Source organism: Mus musculus, chromosome 12 (genome assembly GCF_000001635.26).
Source record: "Mus musculus strain C57BL/6J chromosome 12, GRCm38.p6 C57BL/6J".
Taxonomy (NCBI): Eukaryota; Metazoa; Chordata; class Mammalia; order Rodentia; family Muridae; genus Mus; species Mus musculus.
Genome location: NC_000078.6, coordinates 78531336 through 78557502, shown reverse-complemented (window position 1 = coordinate 78557502; position 26167 = coordinate 78531336). Strand labels below are relative to the sequence as shown.

At 33.4% G+C, this 26167-nt stretch overlaps 1 protein-coding gene across 23 annotated transcripts in view; it reads right to left on the bottom strand.

Moving 5' to 3' along the window:
• Positions 1-26167, bottom strand: part of Gphn (gephyrin) — a 467448-nt gene that overhangs the window by 127270 nt on the left and 314011 nt on the right. For 9 of the 23 annotated variants that reach the window (XM_006515899.4, XM_017315079.2, XM_006515903.4 and 6 more), the window contains one exon: positions 24805-24846. The exons of the other annotated variants lie outside the window; for them this stretch is intronic. In XM_006515899.4, coding sequence (XP_006515962.1) covers positions 24805-24846 — 42 coding nt within the window. The remainder of the gene's footprint in view (positions 1-24804; positions 24847-26167) is intronic. 23 annotated transcript variants of the gene reach the window in all.

Sequence of the window (26167 nt, the reverse complement as noted above, 5' to 3'; positions counted from 1 at the left end):
CTCACTAGCTCAGAATGGAAGTAAGTTCTTAGTTTTGACCCCTTCTTTCAAAAGGCAAAACAAAGCACAACAAGTAAAACTTCCATCAAACAATACTGTTTTAAGATTTTTAGTAGGCATTGGCCGGAAGTTTTTAGAAGGGCCATATCCCTATGGCCACATGTAGGAATGGAGGCCATCTATTCAGACCTTTAACAATCTGAACCAGCTCTATGCTATTTTTTCACTTTGATCAAGCTTCTGGTCCAAACTCTTTATCCTTTAAGATTCAGATTAAACTACATCAGCTATGAAAAATAATTTCTAAATTCTTTAATCACAGATATTTTCTTTCTTTAAATTGTTAATAATGCTAAGATATACTTTATCTACCAGCAATTACCAAATTCAATAATTTAAAATATAGTTGATGATTTTTAATAAATTTTCATGAGTGTTCTGTCATTACTACAGTCTAGACTTTGGTTTTCCTAAAATCTTGAAATATCTTCTGAATCTTTATCATAGGACTTAACATAGTTACTCATATTGAAATTATTAATAGTATAGTCAAAGAGACTAAAATTCTTGAAGGGACAGGATCATGACTAATTTTTAAAAATATTTTACACAATGTTAAATACAGTGTTTTATATACAAAGTAAACAAATTACAAAATTTGAATGTTTAGTTCATAGTAATAATTATTGTTCTTCTCAAACTCAGCAGACCAGAACTTTATTTTTGCTAGCATAAGATCAATCATTATCATACCTGAAGTAGATAAAACTATATTACCAGTTTATAAGACACTTTCACTTTTTTAGCCTGAAAGAATTATTAGCTCTCATATGAAGAAAAAGTAGATTTTAAGTACCCTGCAAAATGGTCTCAAGAATTTAGAAAATTCATTACTATTGAGGCTAATTAAATAATGACATGTATCAATAGAACAATAAAAGTTCTCTGTATTGGGGTGTCAGTCAGATTAAGATAGATTTCTTAGTTTCTTTTCTTTTTTTAAAAAGAGATTTATTGTTATATGTGAGTACACTGTAGCTGTCTTCAGACACTCCAGAAAAGGGCATCATTATGGACGGTTGTGAGCCACCATGTGGTTGCTGGGATTTGAACTCAGGACCTTCATAAGAGCAGTCAGTTCTCTTAACCACTGAGCCATCTCTCCAGCCCAATTTCTTAGTTTCTAAGAGAGTAGGATGTTCTATTATTTCAAATGGTCAGGTCACTAGAAGAACAGAAATGATAATTCTGACATTATGTGTTTTACATTCTGATTATTATATTCATGAGTAATGTCTCTCTGAAGTATGAACTTTTGTGAGAAGCATTTATTCATAAAAATAACTTTTAAGAATAAAAGAAAATAAGTCTTATTTGTAAAGTGATTTAGATTGTGTGCTTTGTTAGCTTATCTAGAAAAAAAAAAAGGAAAGTTTTAGTTGAAATAGCAATTAAGCTAACAATTTTATAGTAGAGTCCCAATTCCTGTTTCCTCAGTTCTTACATAAACATTGAGTACTGAGAAAATATTGTGTTTTTCTCCATGGTTGTATTCACTTATTGCTTTATTGGAATAGATTAGGACACAAGGATTTGGATTAATGGAGCCTAATGATTATTTGCGTTTAATTAGATTTACGGAACTACAACACATATTCAACTGAAGAGCACAAAGAGTTTTGGTTTACTTTTAGGACATGGGAGGCAGCAGAATAAACAGAAACATTATTTAAAGTTTAGTGATGTCCTTTCCCTTGCTCTTTGACATTGGATGTGACATTGATCATATGGAGATTTTAATTTCCTCATACACAAGATGAGGAAAATTAATGAGTAATGTATCTAAATATGAAAAGAAAATTAAAAAAGAAGTACAAATCAGTTACTATACTGATACAAATTTATAGTTTATAGGTTGTATGTAGATAGAAACTGAAGCATCAGAATGAAAAAATTTCTAACAAATAATGTTATGACCCAAATGACAACAGACTATGCTATTTTTTGAATTAAAGCTCGTAAAATGGTTGAATGAAAGTTTCAGGTTATCTGTGTATCAATTAATCTAGTTTTGTATCAGATAACTTTAGTAAACTTTTCTCTGTGGACCTTAATTTCTTTTTTTTTGTTGTTGTTGTTGTTTTGTTTTTTCCATTTTTTTTCCCCCGAGACAGGGTTTCTCTGTGTATCCCTGGCTGTCCTGGAACTCACTTTGTAGACCAGGCTGGCCTGGAACTCAGAAATCCGTCTGCCTCTGCCTCCCAAGTGCTGGGATTAAAGGTGTGTGCCACTACTGCACGGCTAATTTCTTTATCTATAAAATTAAGATGTTTCTGTGGGTCTTCAGAGAGGTCAATGAAATCCTTAAAGAACTCTAAAATATCTTAAAAGCTAGTAACCAAATAGTTACTGTTTTCTTCCATTCTGAGCTTAGGCAAAAAACCCCACAAAATGTCAATATAAATCCTTACTTCATCTTGTGGTATCTTAAAATATCATTTATGGTCAACATAATTTCAAGTGATGGCAGTTACTAAACCTAGTTCTATAATTGTTTATTTAATGAATTTATAAAGGCATTATTATATTACATTTGCTTTAAAATGTTTTAAGATTTCCATTTATTGGGTCTTCTTTGCTATTTGAAATTCTTTTTTTCTGCAATTATCTCTGTATATTTTCACAAAAGTACCAAGAGAGATTATATCAGAAGGAAAGCAAAAAACCTGTGCTAGAATGAATAATTTTTAAACCTCTTATTTGTAGGATTTTGTGGCTCTAAGAAACTTATCCTATTTTCATTATCTTTAAAGATTCTTCAAAAAATATTTATGTGTATTTTTGCCAATATGTACAGTCAATGTGTACAAGAGTTAGAAGAGGTGTTGGGTACCCTAGAGTGCAGTTACTGTTGGTTGTGAGCCATCAGATGTAGGAGCTGCACACCTCTCGATGAGCACTGAGTGCTCTTAACTTCTGAGCTAACTTTCCAGTCCCCATTCTTTGTCTTTATCAGATACTATATAAAAGGAGTACTTAAAAAGTAGATGTACACACACACACACACACACACACACACACACACACACACACACACACACTCACACTCACACACACACTCACACAGAGTCAGTGAAGTATCCAGTTTCCCTTTTAACATTTCTAACAAGAAACTAAAACAAAAATGGTTAACTTAAGTAATCAAAAAACCCCTCAAAACTAAAAATATCTACATTTTTCCCCTCCTAGTTTAATTGATGAATTAAATGGTACACTCATTTAACACTTATCACACTTAAATCATTTACTCACAGGTGAACTTACATACAAACACAAACATGTATATGCTCACACACAAACTCACATGGATCCATAACTATGTCTTTGAAGAGTAACAATATTATCTATCAGCAATATGTAACCTAAGTTACTATAGGCCTAAAGATAATTTTTATAGATAATTTTTATATGTAAAATGTTTATAAATACTTTTCAAGGGACCATTTGTAAGTTTCTCAATATGGTAAAAAATTTTTTATTGTCTTAAATTCCATTGAATGTGCTTACATCCTGGGTTTGAATGAATTATTTTTTAATATCAACTTTTAAATAAAGTTGGACATGCTGCAGGCTACACAAATGTACAGAAAGCACATTTTTTCTACAGAAAGCAGAAACTTATTTGTTTCCTTATAAATAATCTGATGAGTTCTTTATCTTTTATTAAACAAAATACTCTAATATTATAGCATAGATAATATTAATATAATATAATAAAGAACACCCTTAAAAAGAAAAGCTGAATAAGAGAAAGTACACAACTTAAGGAAATATGGACTTGATTAGTGGTGAATACTTGCTTAAGTCACGTACTTTTTCTAATTTAGTTGTCTTTCCTAGACACAGCTTTATTCTAAGCTCATTCATCTCAGTGACTTACCAAAATTATAAATCTCAGATGGTTCTCTCCTTGCTATCAACATTTTAAATTAAGTGTTCTGAGAAATTTACTTCATTTAAATCTTGATGTATGTGAACACATGTGCCATAGTGTGTATACAGAGGTCAGCAAAAAACCTAAGGTGTTGGTCTCTGGCTTCCATTTTATTTGAGACATGGTCTCTTGTTGTTTGCTGGTATACGTGCCAGGCTAGTTAACTTGTTTGCATCTGGAGATTTTTCTGTCACTGCCTTCCATCTTGCTTTAGGAGTTCTGAAATTAAGACACTTGTGCTCTGCTGTCAGGCTTTCTACAGCCCCTGTTTTCAGATCCTCATGGTTATCCTGCAAGCATTGATACATCTATTTATCTTCTGAGATTTATACTTACAATTTTAAGTTTGATCATATTATGAGAAAAATTCTAATTATCTCATGTATTATGGCACCAAATGAAAAATTTTGACTAGTAAATATTTCTGAGTATTTATGGCATTGTACACACTTATCAGGTTGATAACTATCTGGTAAAGTAACTTGTTTTCATTCTAGTGGTTAAAAGAAGATATTAGTCTATGTCTGAGGTTACACGATTAACATAGTAAAAGAACTTAACCCTCTTGACTTCAAATCTCAATTACCTGAACACTAGTAGTTGATCATTTCTTCAAATTAATAAGGGCAATCATTGTATTTCTAATCAGACCATCTTGGATTTTCACTGCCTTTTTTACTCTTAAAATAATTACTTTTAATTTACGTATTTACGGTGTGTGTATATACACTTGTGTGTGTGATGTTCACATGCATGTGGAGGTCATATTTACGGTATGTGTATATACACGTGTGTGTGTGATGTTCACATGCATGTGGAGTCAGAGGATACCTCATGAGCATGAGTTCCCCTTTCCCATCACGTAGGTCTGAAGATTGAACTCAAGACAAAAAGTACTTCAACCTACTGAGCTATCAAGCAAAGACTAGCAAGTCCTGTCTTTTTGTCTTTGGCTATTTTTCTTAGCAATGAGAACTATAGAAAACAGGAATATGTTATGAAGGAATAAAAAAAAAACACCTAAAAATCAGTTTAAGGAGTAATTAGGCCAAACTGGTTGGATTTAAATTTTGGTTTTTATCAATTATACAATTAACACTGTATAAGTCACAATCTCTAGGTTCTTCATATATAAAATGATTATAGTAATTCTTTATACTCATAGGATTCTTATGAAGAAAATGAATCAATATTTGTAAAACCCTTACTTAGAAAAGTTGTTTCAGAATGAATACTATGTGAGTTAGGGATAATTGTGTTGTAACCAGTTCCTACTATTTGGATGCTATTCTAGATGTATAATTAGAAATTTAGATTAATACTTTTGTGATTTTGACAGCTCTTGAAAAACCAAATAAAGTTAATTTAAGCAAGAATTTGAATAAGAAGTATTAAGAATTACTAATTTTAAGAAATGGATCTCAAGGACAGATATAATCAGTAAAGTAAATGCCTCAGCTATTGAACATTATATATTTTCCAAAACCTCTGAAAGAAAGACATAAATACTTTTATTAAATATGAATTTTAAGATACTCTGTTTTTGTTTAGATATGATATACTTACTTTTCATTTCAAAAATGCTCTGTCATAAAATTTACTCATCCATAAAATGAAACTAATATAATATTAAAGCACATGGCTAATTGGTTACCTTTTTAAAGCACTGGCCGCTAGTGTTAGTAGAAAAACTGGCTTTTATTCTGGAAAATGTACAAATATACAACAATGTCTGTACTGTATTGTACAGTAGCAATGACTAAGAATATGTGTACGTTCCACTGTCAACAAGAGCTAAAACCCAAGCTTCCTGAAGTCAGGAATCAAAGCAATGAGTGGTTCATTTTGCATTGTTAATCAAAACTTCCATGATCATATAGAGTAAACAATTAACAAATAGTTTGGTGTTATTAAGAGTCTTACTTAATAAGAGTATTATTTACATTATACATATCATTTCCAGTTTCTCTGAATATTCAAGCTTTGGGTGTCTGAGTTAAATCAAACACAAATCAAATGAAAAAAAAAACACTGAAAACAGTCTAATGTTAATTTTTCAAAAAAGGATAAACTTATAACCCATAGACATAAATGAATATGTACCTAAGATTTTATCTAAAGTATTAATGTGAGAACCAATAAGATTTCCAAACTGGTTCAAAAGAGAATTATACATATATATGCATGTAATTGCACAATGGTGCACACATACACAGAGGCACCATCAGGAATTTTAGAACTACATTTACAGACAGTTTAACTATAGAGCAAAATTCAATGGCATTGCATATGGATACAATTTACATTTCTGTAAGTTAGGATCTCTTGTAGTAAATGTCTACTAACAGAGCTGTGTAACAGTTGAGAAAAGGAAAGGAGAAGTATCACAGATGGTGTTCTAGATAGGACCCACAGATTCTTGGCTGTCTGCTTTTGAACTCTCTTACAATCTTATCCGATACTCTTAAGGCTTACAAATACAGTTATTAGTAAATTCTAGTTTGAGAAATTGTCTCTTTCTGTATATCATTCTTTTCTAAGGCAGTATGCAGTTTCTTATATAGTTACTTGAAATGCTCTACATTTTTAATTTTCGGCAATATTAAAACAGTTTATAATATTTGAAAATGGAATCAATTTATAAAAATCTTAAAATTTAAATTTAAAATACAACTTTAAAGACTTAGTATATAACACTACTTGTCTGTATATGATGCTACGGATTGAATTTTGGGACTTGTGTATGCTAAACAGTCTATCACTGAATTACATTCCCTAGTCCTACAACACATTTATTTTTTATTTTTAAATTAAAAACCAAAAAACTTATCTCTTTTATTTTTACAATTATAATTTGAAATATACATAATTTTCCCCTTCATTTTCCACCCTTCAAGACCTCCCACATACCTGTTCTTGCTTTTTTATCATATCTGCTTCTTTTATTATTTGTGTTAAATACATGCATGTATGTATATTTGTATATTCACATACACACACACACTCTTTATCTTTAGTACATAAGTACTATATGTACAATGTAACTTGTATGTATGTTTTCGATGGGTGAACATTTGGTTTGAGAACCAACTGGTGAGCTCTTCCCAGGGTAAGACTCTCTACCACCCTTATCATTGCTTTTATAGTTTTCTGTTCAAGTTTTTTGAACAATTAATATCAGCTTGTCAAGATTCAGTCAAGAGAAAGACATAAGAAAATGAGAATAACATTTTCTATGGAAAATAGAAATATAATATTTGGCATATCCCAGACATTATACTTTTGGGGTGAAGCTTTATTTTAGACATCCTATGTTAAGAAAGGGGAAAAAAAAGCCCACATAATCACAAGTAAGAAAAGGGGCATTCCTTTTTCTATAGTATTGTTTCAGCACAATTCCATTCATTATCATGCAAAGCTGGCATTGACTCTCTCTACACTGCTGGTTCCACTCTCATGCTTGTGAGGATTTACATTTACATTACATTATTGGGAAAAGCAAAGTTAGATTATTATAGATGTGAGTGAATTTACTTTCCACATGTGCTGTGGACCAAAGACATTTGCATATGTGATCAGCTAAAGATCTAAATCATAACTTTTAAAGCAATAGTTCACGTGCATAATATAATTCAGTTATTGAACAATATTTTGTGGCTGGATTAAAACATGACTAAGACCAATAAAGATCTTGTTACATTGGAACTTACATCCTAATAAAAGCAGACAGATAAGAACACTTTAGAAGGTGTATATATATATATATATATTAGATAGTAATATATATTACAAAGAAAATAAAACTCAATAATGGTATAAGAAAGTAGGGTATACCTTACAGGTAGAGTGGTTTGAATAAGAATGACCCCACAGGTTCACAGATTTACATGTTTGGTCACCTGGCAGTGGCCTTACTGGAATAAGTGTGTTTCTGTAGGTGGGCTTTGGAGTTTTAGGAGCCCAAGGAAGGCCCAAATTCTGTCTCTTTTCCTGCTGCCTGCCTGTCTACAGGTAGAATTTTCAGGTCCTCTACAGCACCATGTCTTTCACCATTCTTCTTACCAGGTTGATAGTGGACTACCTCTGGAACTATAAGACAGCTCCAATTAAGTGCTTTCCTTTATAAGAGGTGCAATAACCAAGGAGTGTCTTTATAGCAATAGTGACAGTGGACAAGGACGATTTCTCTGTGAAAGCATTAGTTCAGACATGAGGCAGTCAGATGAGTATCTGTGCAGTTGAACTTTCAAGGTAGAACTGCTATTGTCATGCAAAGATTAGGAAGTTTCTTGAGTTACCATCTCATGAGATTATTCTAAAAGCTAAACAAACTAATTGAGGCAATATAGTTGGTATTACATCCAACATTTTATAAAGGACAATTATGCATTGCTTTGATAATAACTGGAATAATGAGAGCTATAATCTAGTATACCAACTACCAGAACTATATTTCTCAATTCATTCTAGCATAGAACTATTTACAACTAAAAAAGATGTTAATTAGAAGAGCCAAAAATTGGTAACAGAAACAGATCCAAGTGTTAAGATTTAATAGTTCCAGCAAAATGAGATTAAACATGTTAAAAAAAATATTTAGCATTTCAGAAAAATCAAAGAAGAAATCTTGTTAAGGTTGTAAGAGCTAAGGTCAACTGTAGATTCTAGCATCCAAAAGGTTCTGATTTTTCCCCCAGTATCAAAGAAATGTAGATGATTAGCATATGAATAGCTTATGGTTATCTATTCCTTATCAAGTAGTTGACATATTTTATTAAAATAGGAACAGAAAAGGGAAGGGGCTGCTGAAAGGACATTTTAATAGACTGCCACTATTAATAGACCTTATACTTGTTTTAAACTTAAACTTGGTACAATTTAAATATCTATATATAGTTTTTAAGAAAAAACATAATGCTAATGTTTTAAACTCAGAGCTATAAAGATCTCTGTTAAATGTTAGCAATAAATAATCTCAGATTATTTTTGATTATCCATGTACCTTAAACTTTTGAAATATAGATTTAAACTGGTATGCTGATGAGGTTTTGAAAAACTTTAATCAAGAATAATCAAGTTTAATCAAGGATACTGAAATGACTATAAGCTTCTACTCTTTTAATATTTTGTGTTTGCTTCATCAAAGATTGGAGGAACCGATCTCTCTATATTGGAGTTATATGGTTCAATTACTATACTGATGTTGGTTTTATTTAAAGTATTTTTTGATAAAAATTAGCCCTCCAATTACAAACTATTTTCTTGCTTCCAATGTTTTTTAAAAATAAAATTAATGTGAAAGGTTTTTCACATTATTTTTAAATAAAATGTAAATAAAAATGTAAGATAGTTTTTCTTTCTACCTAGAAAAAAATTTGGTTTATTTTTGGGTAACAACGCATATATGAAATAAGATGAACGCTCACTAGAGCTCTAAAGGATGCTAAGCATTGACTATAAAAACAATACTCCTAATAAATGTTTGAAATATTAAGGGCAATTATGAGGATTAATAACTGCTTTGGAACTGCCATGGGTATAGGATTATATGTCTGATGTATTTAAGTTGGACGATTTTGCTGTGAAATATTATGGTAATAATGGCACTAAAACCAGCCTTAATTTGATTCAAATGACTTTAGGCAAATATGTCAGACAGCGCACAAATGATAATTGACTCAACAGTTCCTTACAGAACTATTTGCAGGTCTTACTAGCATCTCCTTTTCTTTGTCCTACTCTTCAGAATGAATATATTCTTTGAGGGATGCCTAGTTTTCACAAATAAGTAGTACTAGGAACAAACTTGGAAGTATCCAATTTTAGATTAGCTTTACTGCTTTTATTCTTTGAAAATTTCCTTTTTTGTCAAAACCCTATCCTCATAATCTGAAGCTCAATACTAAGTTACAGGGGATGATTCCTATCACGTTTTTTCTTTTGGTTCATGTGTACAGATAGGCATCTTCAGAGAGCCATGCTACAGTCCATGTTATTCTTCTCAGCAAGAATTCTTAAGCACAATAACTCAAAAAGAATTGTGCTTAACTGTTTTAAGTAGCAAGATGTTAAAGAGAAAAATCTAGCAAGCTGGATTTTTATGACTTTATGACTCTAGGTAATAAACTCTAAATGCACAATAGCGTGGATAAATATCAGAAATAGTCATTTCTTATCCTGAGGAAGACAGCAACTGAATGAGGCAAATTATTAAAATTATTGAAAACAATGGCTATAAAATGCTCATATGACTCAATGTCATACAGAGTTTTGTGGAGTTTCAATGTGTAAATACTATTAAGGTCTTAAAATTCACCTTGTTCTAGTAGTTACTGCTTCTGCTTTTTAACTGCAAATGTGCGTCAGAACAAGAGACTTTTTCAAGTACTGAAACAGCAAAAGGAACAAAAGCTATAGCTGGTTTCCTTTCTCTCTAGTCATTCTTCTTTTTTTCTTTTCACAACATTTCTCTCCTGCTGTTTTTCATTCTTCCTTTCCCCTTGAAAAAGTGCTGCCATGACACCTGATGCCAGCATTCTCAGTGTTCTCTCCTCCAAGTTTATATATATATATATATGTATGTTTGTATATATATATATGTATATATATGTGTGTATACATATATATATGTACATATATACATATATATATGAAACTGTCTTTTCAAGGACAATTCAAATCCAGCATTTTATTTTTATAATAATTTCATATAACTCTGAATACCCTAAATAAACTTTTTGCTTTCTATAATGATTGTTACTGCAACTTAAAAGATAGATTCATAAATGATATTCCAAAGAATGGATATGATTTCAATTTATTGACCAATTCATAGTTACTTAATTTATATATAATATACCACTGAAAAATAATGTGAGTTTGGATTATCAGTTATGTAGGCTAAGAAATCAGTACAATGGAAAAAAAAGCATATCCATGAATTACTGTCATCATATATATGTAACTATAAGTTAGAGTTTTCAAAGTTAATATTTCAGATATCATAATAGATTTTGTATGTTTATTTCTACTTAGTTTGTTCTGATAGTAGATTACCATTTAAAAAAACTCTTTCTAATATTCATTATTAAAGTAAAAATAAAAAATGAAAATCAAGTAGAAAGCAGAAAATCTTGATTAATGGCTATAACAAACTTAGGAATAGTAAGCCTATATGTATTCAAGATTAACCCACACTGAAGCGATAGCTACAACTGCAAAGGATAGTGAGCATTTGGTAAGTAACACAAGTGGTGAAGAAAAGTTTCAATATGGTTAAAATGGACTCCTCAGGATTTAAAATATGTAGATTCAAATGTGTTGATTTTACAAAAAAACAAGTTCATTTCAAAAAGTATGTTTCCTATGCATATATAATTCCAACCTTTGATACTCACTAGACTCCTCCCTCTTTTCTTATGGAATTCTTATGCATTAAATAATAATTAAGCAAAATTGAAGAAATAAAGGGAAATAAGTTATGTTTTAAAGGGTAGTAACATGCTTTGCTTTTATTTCTTCTTTGCGAAGCAGTCTATATTTGGAAAATTAATTAAAGAAGCCTTATTAACAATTTTAGAAAAGTAGATACTACCTCTAATAGAGAAATACGTGCCCTAAAGAAGTACTATGGTATTTTAAGAGTTATATAATAGGCCAAAAACTTTAATATGTATTCAGCAAATGCTTTTTTTGGGGCTGAATAATATCTTGAAGAATTTTGAAATACATTCCTCAAAACTAATTTATGAACACAGGACCCCCAAATGGTGATTTTTTCCCCTGCAGATATTCAAGCATTTATATTTATTTTATTTTTAATTATATGTACCAGTGCATGTGTTAGTATGAGCATGCTAGTGCAGGTGCTTTGAGGTCAGTGGTATTAGATCCCCTGGAACGGAAGTTACTGGTGCTTGTGAGTGCTGGGAACCAAACTCAGGTCCTCTGGAAGAGCAGCAAGCACTATAAACTACTGAGCCATCTCTACACCAGAGTTTTAACTTTTCTTTTTTAACTCTAACTCAAAATAGCTTTAATTTTTAGCATAATATTACATGACAATGCAGCCTTATATAATTATAATTTTTAAAAAATGACAATAATCAGAAAATTTATAAGTAGTATTCCATATTTAGTTAGGACATTGAAGGAAACATAATTAACATATACTTCTGATTTATTGGTAAATGTCACAATCAATTTCAGGTTTAACATTTACTTATAACATGAAAATTAGACTTTTAAGCCCAAAACATTTTTTGTTGTTGTTGTTAGAGTTTAAAAAATGATATACCAAAAGCTGAACCTTGTGATTTTAAGTGCTTGGAATTAAATGTTACTGGAATACTTTAGAGTCAAGGCTTTTCTAATAATCTCTTGTTTTATGTTCCTGAGTGTGGGTTGGAGCTTTGAATCTGAGTTCCAAACCAGACTGAAGGAAGGTTTTCCAAAATATGTAAGAATTTTGGATTGCCCTCCTAAGATCTCAGTAGTTAAGGAGAAAATTCACTCATAGGAATGAAGAAAGACTAAAAGTTTTCCAGCTACTTATACCATCTGAAGATTAACATTACAAGATACTTCATATAAAACAACCTTTTGGGGCTAGAGATAGAGCAGTTATGAGTACTAGTTGCTCTTCCAAAGGACCTGAGTTCACTTCCCAGCACCAGCATGGTAATTCCCAACTGTCTGTAACTCCAGTTCCAGGGAATCAGACACTTCACACCCAAACAAAAAGGAAGAACACCAATGTACGGAAACTAAAAATAAATCATTAAAAAACAATAAAACAACCTTTATTATTATTGGGTAGTTTCTCGTCTCACCTTTCCAAACTATGATATTCTAAAAGAGACTCTTTAAGCCTCTATCCCCAAGGTATTTCGTTTTAACATCAAAAAAGGGTATCATTCAAACTTTATACAGTTTAGAGAAATATTAGTTTACACTGTGTGAAACAATAGGAATAGCTATTTTTTTCCTTCAAAGAAGTTAACACAATAGACCTAATAAAGACTGCAGTTGCAAGTATAATGTTAGGATTCAAATTTAGCTCCAAGTTAAAGCTTATGCATGTATGCACGCGAGTGCTTGAGGTAGATGTCGCATCTTTCCTGATCCTTCTGGAGCTCACTGATTTTGCTTGGCTGGCTGGTAAAGGAGCCCCATGGATACTTCTGTTGTGCTTGTGCTGTGATGACAGTCATATATGGAACAGAGCCTGGCTTTACAAGAACATTTACATTTATGTTAATGCAAAGCTCAGAACAGGCTCAGAGGAAGCTTGTGTGACATTCCTTTTGTCTTGGTCATCCTGACTAGCCTCTAGAGAGCTGTTTACCAGATTTTGCTTATTGCCTTGCTTGTTCCTTGACTGAAAACCTATTTTATCATTTTGCATGTACTTAAAGTGGTATAAAAGCAGACTGAAAAACAAAACAAAAAAAACAAACAACAACTTGTTCCCGTCTCAGGGGAAAAAAAAAAAAAACTTTTAAAATCAAGGATGATTTATTTTTCAGCAAGTTTACTTCAAAACTATGAAAAACATTAATAACCGCTGAAGCATGAAGATCTTTATAATATGCTAAACACCTACTTGAAATATTTTCCACACACACAAAAAAATAGATGTGAAGGTTTCTTTCCCTAAAGATTTATTTTATTTATATGAGTACACTGGCTGTCAGACATACCAGGGGAGGGCATTGGATCCCATTACAGATGGTTGTGAGCCACCATGTGGTTGCTGGGAATTGAATTCAGGACCTTTGGAAGAGCAGTTCATACTCTTAACCAATGAGCCATCTCTACAGCCCAAATGTGAAGTTTTAAAACCCTGAAATAAAAATATGCCCTCTATCACAAGCTGAAATCCTAAATACAGTGTAAGTGTAGGGTATTTTAACCTTAGTTCACAAAAGAAATAGTCAATACAGATAATTCCCAAAGAAAAAAAGATACGACTTTAAATAACAAATGCTGCTAAGAAGAGACCTACTTAATTTTTTTCCTGTCTTCTCAATTAAGCCACAAATGCATTTCCATTCATTGCATGAAATAATAAAAAGGTTTGTTTACAAATCTAGAGTGAACCATCTTTCCAGGTGTAAGAAAACATCCACACAAATTACTTCTGTGTTGTATGGTTTAGATGAAGCAACATTAATGATATAGTTTAAATGTGAAATGTTTCCCACCTCAGACTCAAGTATTCAGGCACTTGGTCTACATCTGGAAAGTTGTGGATCCTTCAAAAGACTGGGCTTAACTGGAGGCAATGAAATGGACTGGGGCTTAAAACTCATAGGGAGGCTTTTCTTCAGGTCTGGTTTCTGCTTTGTGATCAATCCAGACATTAGCTAGCTGTTGCTACAGCTGCAGGTTGTTCCCACAATCACTCCTATCCTATTAAAACATAGTGTATCACCTCAAATGGTCGGCCTACATAAATCCTTCTTTCTTGAAGTTATTTTAGCCAGGAATTTTATCATAGTAGTGAGAAAAGTAACTAATTCACCTAGGTTAGAAGGAAATGCTGTGAAAGATAGGAAAAACATAATTATACAAAGGTAATCATTTTTCTTGTAGAAGTAAATTCTAGGTTATTCATTTTATTATACCCAAATGCATTTGTGTGAAATAAACAAACAAAAGTATATTACTTCATATCAAGAAGATAATTTAGTGAATTCTAAAAATAATGGCATTAGAAGTAATTGGAAGCCCACATTGTTTATAAGTCTATGGGTAAGGATCATAAGAAAATATGACCATGAGCTTTTTAAAATTCAGCATATTTAAAATTCTATGATTTACATAAGTTGTACAAATGTGCATTGGCATTACTCTCTTATAGAAAACACAGTGAGTTTAGCAAGAAAAGAAGAAATGAAGGCAAAATGCTGACTTGTGGTTAAAAGGAAATATCACACAACACAATGAGGGGCATTTCACTGAGGAGTAAAAATTTTCTGATGTCAATTTTTAAATTATTGCAAAGGACAAATTAAAAAGAAGAAGTAAAAATGTATATATTAGTTAACATTCCTTTTCTGTTAAACTGACTGTCAGCCAGTACATGTTTGTATAAGGACAGAAGATCAGTTCTACAATTTTGGAGATTCCCTTCACAGAATATACAAGGTCAATAACGAATTATGGTTAAAAATATACAATTGATGATATGGCATTATTTCAGGTTCCCCACAAAACGAGCATGCTACCTATCTAGATTAGCATATGCTATCAGGAATTAAAAATGAATGTAAATCTTAGGGACATTTGACACTAACAGATAATAGGGTATTTGAGACAATTGTTCCTCATGATACAGACATTGCCTGGTTATTAAGTGCTTATTGTATACTGGATGAAGAAAGGGAGCAAAACAAAAGAAGTCAATGACTTTACTTAACCAAGTTTTATAACTTGTTAATGGGGTTGACACCATTACAAATAAGTTAGGGAATAAGCCACATTCATTTAAAGTATATTTACTGAATATCTACTGATTTTCCTTAGATAATCTAAAATTAAAAAATTGGTATAATGTAAAAGGAGTTGCTCTTGATCTCAAGTAGTTCAGAACACAATAAAGTCCAGTAAACATGCACTGCACGTGCTATGATAAAATTTTAAGAAATTATAATTTAGTTGGGTAATATAAGATGACATTAGTTGGTTGAATAACCAGGTACAATTGATAGATGTTAGTAACCCTAGCAACTGGGAATTTTTTTATGCAATAATGCATTTTTATCATATACATCCTCCATTACCTTCTCTCTTCTCCTCCCACTCATCACTGTCCTCTTCCCAGTTTCTCACCCCAACTTCCCTTTTTAAATTTATTTTTTATTTTATGGGCATTGGTGTTTTGCCTGCATGTGTCTGTGTAAGGGTGTCAGATTCCCTGCAACTGGAGTTACAGACAGTTGTGAACAGCCATGTGGATGCTGGGAATTCAACCTGGGTCCTCTGGAAGAGCAGCCAGTGCTCTTAATCACTGAGCCATCTCTCCAGCCATTGCAACTGGGAAATTAGGTGTGGTTGAAGCTAAGTTCAGTCTACTAGCAGGAGTGAGTAAAAAGAGAGGTTGATCAGGTGAGCACAGGACAATTTCTAGAGATCATTGATGCTACTGAATTATTTAAAATCACGGAATGCTATAGTTCCATCAACATTTAATATGTTAACTACAGTGAGCAAGGTGAAGATGAATTATTTGTAGAATAGATGATAAGGGAACGAACCTCAAAAATCTAAATACATCACTGAAAGTAGTTCTAAAGAGCAAGGTTCAGGTTCTGGAGAAAAAAAAAGAGGCAAAGTCTGTTGGGTTTTGAATAGTCATATGGGATGAAAGATAACTCTCAAGTCTCCACTCTGAATTATTGTGTAGGGTCACATATTGTTAGAGTGGACACATGTGAAGAGAGTTTAGGAGATGAAGATGATTACTAACAGGTACAAAATAGAGAACAAATTGTAGAAGAAAAAGTAATATAGGGTAAGACTATAAGTACAAATGAAATTTCCTTGAGTAGATGGCAAACAGGAGTTGTTAGCTGAGGCTTTCTAGAAGAAGATGAATCTGAGTTATAAAGTGTCGGAAAGCATGTCTGGCAGGCAAGTAATACAAACTACACAAAAAAAGCCATGACGAAAGAAACAGACATAAGAAGGTTTACTTTTATTGGAGTAATAACATGGAGTAAATGGAGTAAATGGCTTATTTGTACTGTTTTGCCCAGGACAGACAAGATTCTTCTAAGACATCCAGCATTAAAACTGATAGTTCAATATCCTGTTCAAATGGAGAAGAGTTGGTACAAGTACATATGAGAAAAATAAATAAGGCAAAATATGGGTTTGAAAAGAGGTGCAGAGACATTTATCTCTGATAGTATCAATCTCCATTATAGGTAAAAATTGTTAAAAAAAATCTTCCTTAGAAGTTTTCAGTTTCCAGGCTTACTAACATCTGCGAATTACATCTTCCCTTTTCTCCAATAACAAATTATATTACCCAACTAAATTATCACCCTTAAAATCCTGTCGATAAGAAGAGAGAATTATCTGGAAGATAACAGGTGTGCTTTGTAGCAGCTCTGGTCAGAGAACTGAGGGTAACTGAAGTGCTACAGAAGATTAGCTCTGATGAGAAAAAGGGGCATACCAAAGGAAACTAATTATTAGCTCTGATAACCCAAGCCTACTATGATCAAAGCTTAAACATCTATTTTAGAGAAGGCAAAGAAACTGCTTACTTAATACTTATTAGGGCTCATGTATTATAGTAGAATTTACATGAATTAAAATTCCCTCTGAAGTACAGGTGAAAATCTTCATAATGTCAGAAAAGGTGATATATTTGTTGATGACATCTTATTTCTCAAATACTATTTAGTGCCTCTTATATGACATGTTGAGTACACTACTTGTATCACCAAAGTTATGAATTGAAAGTAAATCCAGTTACAAATTACTGTGTGCATTAGAAGTGAGCATTAAAAGGAAGGAATTCAATAAAATGATAGCATTTACAACACAGTAAATGTCAAAGGTGAAAAATAAGGAAGAGATACTTGGAGAATTTCTGTGCTGGAAAACATTAAAAACATGACCTCTGATAGAGAAAAGGAGAGTTTGACATACTGTTTTGACATCATAAAAGTATATTTAAATAGCAGCTGGAACTGTAAGTATAAATGTAGGTGGGTCATAACATTTTGTTGCATATTATAATGCACAATATTCACTGAGCTATAATTAGCCTTCTCTCTAATTCAATGCTCTAATTTATAAATTCTCTAATTTTTGTTACTTGAATATCACCAAAATTGTACTTTTGCTAAGTTGGATATAATCTTAAGTGTTTTATGGACTCCATTAATTCCTGATTTTCTACAAGAGAGAGGATATATTTCTTTCTTTCCCCTCCCTGTCAGATACAAATAGCTTATTAGTTTAAAGACATTAGGTATAAAACTTTCTAGATATCTATCCATTCATATTTTCTTATCTTGTCTTTAGATTTCTTATGACCATTTTCACTGATCACCTCTTGTATTTTAAGTTATCATAGTACATGAGAGAGTACACAACAAACATTCAGCAGTGTTAACTAAAACAGAACATTTAAACATTCTTATTAGAGTATTTGAAAATATACTACCAAGTACATGATAGAAATATTTATCTTGTTTGAACACCTATCAAACAAGTCCTTTCAATTTTTTCAAGAATGCTTTAGACTTAACAAAGCCATGTATTGCCTCATTATATTTATGTTTACTCATCACTTGAAGTTCATACTTTCTTAGTTTGATCTAACAATTCATAAATATTAATTTACATCCAAAAATTCAAAAAGGTATCTTTTAAGCATTTATGTTCAGAATAATAGAAAAATAAAATACCCACAATGATTTAGCTAGCTGATTGTTAATTCCTTTAGTTATTTTTAAGTTGTTGAAAGATTGGAGATTTCCTCCATTCAATTTAATAATACAATGTTAATGTTTAAAGTCAAAGAACTTTTACTCACTTTATGATGTTTTAAGAATATGAATTAAAATGATAAAAAATTAAAAGTGAGGCAATACAGAAGAAACTTTTATAGCACCACTGAAACAGTATTAAAACATACTATTAGCTGATCTCTTCACAGGATCTCCAGTTTCATTACTACTGGATAAAAATGGCATAAGAATAATACACATATGAATCATAGAGCAGAATACCACAGACAACTACACTAAAACACATGGGTAAGTAAAAAATCAGTGCTGAGTTTCTTCTAAAATACATCATCATAATTGTGTGTGTGTGTACCATTGTACCATTGTCATGTACCTAGGGGAGGCATAGCTGGCAGTGAATGGATGAGTAAGTGCCCTCCACCTTGAATCTTTCAAATCAAACATAGTTCATAAAGCCTGAACTGCAAGTTGTTGTTGTTTTCTCCAAATACTGCCATCTCACCAGCCCCAATTAAAAAGATTTTATATGTGAATTTTTTTTTTTTTGAGACAGGGTTTCTCTGTATTGCCCTGGCTGTCCTGGAACTCACTCTGTAAACCAAGCTGGCCTCGAACTCAGAAATCCGCCTGCCTCTGCCTCCTGAGTGCTGGGATTAAAGGCGTGTGCCACCATGCCCGGCTTATATGTGAAATTCTTATGGAGTAGAAATATTGTGGGCTGTAACTATGCGGTACTCAATCTTACATTATGGCTATAGTTAACTTTACCTTAGAGACAGTTTTTGGTTCTGTGGTGTTTGGTTCTTTAAAATTTATTTATAGGGAATTCTGTAGTATTTAAAGTAGAACTGTCTTTTTCACCTACTAGAATTTACTATTTGTATGTAATTTGAGTGAAATTTGTTTGCAAAAGCTTCCAAATGTTATTCAGTCAAAATTTATTTAGATCATGTCTTAGAAGTCAACATGTAGAAGTCAAAGAACAACTCTCATGTTAGGGTTTAGTAGCTGAAGATTATTAGCATTAAAAATAAATATTAATAAATTTCAGTCTGTCTACTCAACAAGAAAGAAATAACTTCAATGTTTCCAACAAAATCAATCAACTCTACTATGTACAAATCTGGGACATTAAAAGAGAGCTTTTTTTTTTTCTTTCTCTTTTTTTAAAAAGATTTATCTATTTATTAAGTGTTCTGCCTGCATTTATGCCTGCAAGCCAGGAGAGGGCACTAGTCCTCATTACAGATGGTTGTGAGCCACCATGTGGTTGCTGGGAATTGAACTCATGACCTCTGGAAGAGCAGACTGTGCTCTGAGCCATCTCTCCAGCCCCAAAAGAGAGCTATAAAGGGTTCAATTTTGACTATAAAAGTAAAATAAGATGAATGTTTATTTTATTTTTGAGATATTGTGATACAATCTACTATATTTCTACTATATTTTACTATTTTTGAGACAGGGCATTACTATGTAGTATAGGCTGTCTTAGAGCTTAGTCGGTAGACTAGGCTGTTCTTGAACTCACAAAGATTCACCTGCTTCTGCCTCCTGAATGCTGGTATGTAAGGCATGGGGCAGAACACATTTCTTAAATAGATCAGAATGAACACGATTTCTACCAGGGGATAGTGCTTTTGGCTTTTGTTTAAAATAAGTAAATTCCAAAGCAATATTTAAAAAAATGTGAGCATGTGTGGGAGCATGAGGAGGGGGGAGAGGGAGAGGGAGGGAGGGATGAAGGGAGGGAAGAAGGGAGGAGCTGGAGGTACAGGTGGTCTAAATAGCCTGATATGACAGCTTAGAATCAAACATGGTCCTCTGAAAGAGCAGTAACTGCTCTTAATTGCTTTAAACAAACAAAACAAACAACAAAAACAATACTTAAAATTTTGAGTATCAAAAACTTGGAAGTGAATTCTTCCTTTTTGGGCATATATTTTGCTAATTTACTTTAAACAAAAGAGCTATGGAGGCAAATTTGTTAGAACAGCTTTAGCCACATGAGGTTATTGATTATCTTGCTCTTGTATAACTCAGGGATAGGTTCATTTGAGCAACATTTACTATTTTAATCTTGTGAATGGCATAGAAGACAGTGATATACAACTGGTGAAGTCAATATGCATGTTAGGAGTTAGAAGAAATAGAGGTAAAGTGAACATGATCTCATCATAAGGGAAAATTTATACTGAATGGGGGAAGGTCTGGTTACTTATGTAGTTCTGCCATAAAGTAAACACTAGTTTCTAGTAGTCCTAAGAGGCTTCCATTTAAAAAATGATTCATGAGAGAGTATTCCTAGACCATCTCCAGTAGTCAGACAGGACCTCCAGTGGAGGGATGGGAACACCACCAATCCCTATAAAACGTTTGACCTGAATTTGCTCCTGTCTAAAAGAAATGCAGGGACAAAATTGGAGCAGAGACTTAAGGAATGATTGGCCAGTGACCAGCTCAACTTGGGATCTATCAATCCCCCCTTGAGGATACTACCAATCCTCGACACTATTACTGATGCTATGTTGTGCTTACAGACAGGAGCCTAGCATGGCTTGACCTCTGAGAGGTTCTACCAGCAGCTAACTGAGACAGATGCAGGTACTCACAACCAACCACTGGACACAGGTCTGGGAACCCAATGGAAAAAAGTTAGAGGAAGGATTGAAGGAACTGAAGGAGATGGCAACCCCATAGGAAGACCAACTATGTTAACTAACGTGGATCCCTGAGAGCTCCCAGAGACTGAGCCACCAACCAAAAGCATACAAGGGCTGGTCTAAGGCCCCCAGCAATTATGTAACAGAAGGCTGCCTTGTCTAGCTTCAGTGGGAGAGGATAAGCATACTCCTTTAGAGACATGATGCCCCAGGGTGAGGGGATGCTGTGTGTGTGTGGGGGGGGGGGAGGCATTTTCAGAGTGGGGATGGGGAGAAGAATTCAGGGAAGGGTTCAACATTTGGGATGTAAATAAATAAAATAATAAGATGATGAAAAAGTCTAATTAAAACAGATAAAACAGATACCAGTGAGGACTCCTCAGTCCCACTTGGGAGAAAGAAGAAAGCTATCACAAGTGGGGAGGGAGGGATGGATGGTGGAGGGAGAGGAGAGGGAGATAATAGGGGGAGGAGATGGCAACCTGATCTGGTATTGGGTGAGGGAAATGGACTGAAGCCATGAGGGCCAGGAGAAAGAATGGAAACAGGCAACATCTGGAGGTAGGAGGTTGGTGGGGGGACCCTCCAGATTGTATCAGAGACATGGGACATATGAGACTCTTGGGACTCAAAAGGTGGGACCCTAGATGAAATGCCTAAAAGTAGGGAGAGGGAACTTATAGAGCCTACCTCCAGCAGGAAGACAGGACATCAAGTAAGGGGTGGAGTTGCCATCCCACAGTCATATCTCTGACCCATAAATGTTCCTGTCTGAAAGAATTACAGGGATGGAAATGAAGAGGAGTCTGAGGAAAAGACGGTCCTGTGACAGGAACAAAGTGGGATCCAGCTCAAGGGGAGGTCCCAATGCCTGACACTATCACTGAGGCTACGGAGGCAATCAATACTCACAAAAAGGACTTATCATGACTGAACTCTGAAAGACCCAACAAGCAGAGGAAAGAGTCAGATGTAGTTATTTGCACACAACCAATGGATAGAAGCAGCTGACCCCTGTTGTTGAATTAGGGAAGTCTGAAAGAAGCTGAGGAGGAGGGTGACCCTGTAAGAGGACTGGCAGTCTCAATTAATCTGGACCCCCGAGATCTCTCAAACACTGGTCCACCAAACAGGCAGCATACACCAGCTGATATGAGGCCCCCAACACACATACAATAGAGGACTGCTGGATCTGTTTTCATTCAGAGATGATGCACCTAACCCTCAAGAAACTGGAGGCTCCAGGGAATTTAGAGGTTAGGTGGATGGGGAGTAGGTATGGGATGTGGAACAGTCAGAGGGTGGATGGGGGGAGAAGGGAAGAATAAAATATGAAGTGTAAAAAAATTAATAAAAAAAAGAAAAATGGAAAAAACAATATAGAAGATACTTTCTATGCAGGTGATTATCATGAATATTAAGTTTATATTTGTTCTTATTTTAATGGTTTGAATATAAACACCACCTACAAGAGACACAGAAGGATGACAGAGAAGACTAGAGAAAATCACAAATGACAAGTGAGAAACATACTTTATGACAATTAAGGAGAGTCTGCATGTCACAATGAAAGAAAAACAAACCCACATGGAGCCCAAGTTCCTGCAAGAGCTGAATGTCATGGAGCAAATGCCACACAAGTCCCCAATGCCAGTTGTATATTCAAACCAGAGAGTTCTCCAGCACACATGGTGTCACAGAGAACGTTATATCCTGATGGACGCTGTGGGCTGCAATTGGAGATGATGCCAATGGTAGCCTTCTTAAACACTCTCAAGAGAAATGGAGAATTGCCTAGATGAAGTGGCAGAAAGAAATGTTATATATTTGTTACACAGGGAATCATATGCCTTTGGGATTAAAGAAATGGCCTATAGAAATGTAATGATAGGATGATATATACACGTTTTCAAAAAGTTCTTGTTGACATCATAGTTAATTTATCTTTTATTAATCATTTCCACAATGATTTTTCAAGAAGTAAGTTTTTCATCTTCATGGAAATAACCAAGATCCCCAATAAGAACATCATTTCCAAGATAACTTTGTCGGTCTAAATCTTCTGTACATACCTATGTGAATGTTTACTAATGAGAAGTACTTTATACAGCTCAACTAAACTCCCTCACTTATGATGAGGAGAGTCTTACACACACATGGCTAGAATATGCTTACACTAAAGCTGTCACTATTATGTTTCAAGCATCATTTGCTCATTAAAACACCAAAATGACAAAGAAAAAGTCTAAAGAAAGAATACAAAACGCTTTGTACAGTCTGTTGTACAAACTTGTATATTTTTCCTATTGGAAGTTTAAAGATTTGCAAGATTTTCATCGCACTTTTCCTAAGTTCTTTAAGTTTTCTTTGTTGTATTCTAGTATGTTTTTAATATAAACAATTTTGAAGAAATGCTTTCTTTGCTGACAAAAAAATTATTTCTCCAAAGACAGGTATAAGAGAAAAAAGTCATTTACAGTTTCAAGTTACAAAATAAAAATTAAACATGATGACTGCACTTACTGATCCAGGAAATTAAACATTGCTAGGATATGAATTTAGTTACTTTCTAAAATTTGAAATCTAAAGATGCTAATTTGTTTTCTCTGCACAAACTGACTCAATACTGGTCTATAAATAGTATAAAAATGTTATCCTGTAAAAAAATAAACCAGTATGTTAAAATCATATGTAATTAATTTTTTTCTTTAGAGTTATATATTTGTTCTTTACATATGCTCAACTCTGGTCCTACTTTGGAAAGCAGACATGCCATTATATAATCAAAGCATGCCAATAATATTTTGGACAAGTACTTTATAAAAATGTCAAAATCTAGTATGCTGCTGTTTAACCTAACAGGAAAGGGAAGTTAAACCACAAGAATAGACGAACATAGGTATAATTTTATAAAATTTTTTTAAAGAACATGATTCTCATAATTAATATAATCTATTTGAAAAGAATTTTAAGAAAATACAAGTACTAAGCGAACCTATGTAACTGATCCCCCACATCCCCTTGGGTTTCACTGTGTAACCCTTTTTGTCCTGAAACTCACTCTGTAGACCAGCTGGCACTGAAGTGAAAAGATTCACCTGCCTCTTTGTCCTAAGCCCTGGAATTAAAGCCATATGCCACCTCTGCCCGGGCAAGGAACCTGATTTTCTAAGAGAGAACATATCTTCCAGTTTACATATATATAAGTGAAATAGCTTTTCCTCAGCTTCCCCCCATTTAATAGTAAATTCTGAATGCTTTCAGAAGTGTTTGGATAATGGGAAGGGATATCCACTAATTTAATTCAAATCTTCAATACCAGTAATATATGTTCAAAGTAGAATGAATATTATTTTACCAATATAACCTGGCTCAGAGAAATTATTGAAGAATACGGTAACAGTAATAATCAAGCTGGCTATTGTGGTTTCAGCTATTTCAGTGTGCTACAAAGAAAGTTATTCTGAAAACAGTGTAGTATAGAAATTTCCCCCTAACACTGGTGACTTTCCCCTCTGATACCCTCATCCCTTTCAGCCAAGGGCAAGGTGCAAGGCAAAATAAATTAAGGCAAAACAAAAACAAAAAAAAAAAAAAGAAAGAAAAGGTGAGTGCGAGCATGTTATTGACTATGTAAAAAGACACGTGCAAAATATACCTCAGATACACTATAGGTAGATGAGCACGACGGAAGCCGAGCCTGGTTTTGCAGTGGAGAAAAGAAAACACTGTTAAAGAGGAAATGATAGACTAGCAAGGGTCTCAGGTTTACATGGCTTTATCACCAACAAATTTGCCATATAAATAATAGAACAGCCTGATAAGGGGACATATGTCAAGACTCAAGTTATTTGAAGGAGAAACTCATAATTGAAAAAAAAAACCCTCAAAATCTAACTCTTTAATTTGCTAAAAAATCTTACTATTATGGAGAGGACACACCTATTCAGACAGGTTATGGTATGAACTTGCTGAGAAGATACACATTTAAGAGCAAATGCAAAATACCAAACATTTTTTCCTATGGTTTCACAGTCATCTCCATTGGCTTGTGTATCTACTGTACATCTTTATGTTACTCTATAGAGAGTAATAGAAATGTAAAAATGTAAATATATATAGATATATATGTATATATATAAATTAAATATAAAGAAGAAAGTCAGTTTAACCTGATACACTTTCTTCTTGCTTAGTTTTTAGTATTAATGAACAATCCCCATGTCTCTTAATACATATGTTAACAACACCATAAAATTATATGTTTTCTCTACAATTACTTTTAGTCATTGTTTTTATTCATTGCCTCCTGTGTATGCGTGTGTATGTATGTGTGTGCATTTATGTGTTTGTCTTCTTCCCTCCAAATCACTGCATTTTGGATGGAGTCTGGCTATCTGGTTCAGGCTGGACTAGAAATGACCATGTAGTCCATGCTGGCATTTATGTGTAGTCTTTCTGCTTCACTGATTTTTAAAAAATAGCTATTTTATTAATTTCTTAAAGTAACTGTTTTATACCTAATAGCGTGTTTCACCTTCATGACTTCCCTGGTCAATCCCTATCCCAGGCTGTCACTGAGCTCAAGTGATTCTCCCACCCAGGAGTGAGTGGCTAGCACCACACTACAACCACACCAGGTTGACTTTAATGATGTTGAACTGGTAATGCTCTGACTTCCTCTCAACTTCTTGGTTGTGATGCCAACATGTTAAATTTTGTGGCTTTTTTCCTATATTAATTTTCATTATGCCTCAGGAACTGAAACAGTTACCAATGATTTTCTATTCATAAGTGCGGGGTGACATTTTAGAATACAAAGTTAAGTGCAGGGAATTGAAAAGGATGTTGAAGCAGATAAGTCAGAAACAACCTTATCAGATTAGCTATTTAATAATATTTGTAGCATTTATAACAGCAGAAAACAGTAGATGCACATGAAGTATTTATTGAGTTAATGAAACTATGATTTCCTGAGCCTTTTAAGTTTATTGGCTTACAGATTTGGTATAAAATTATCA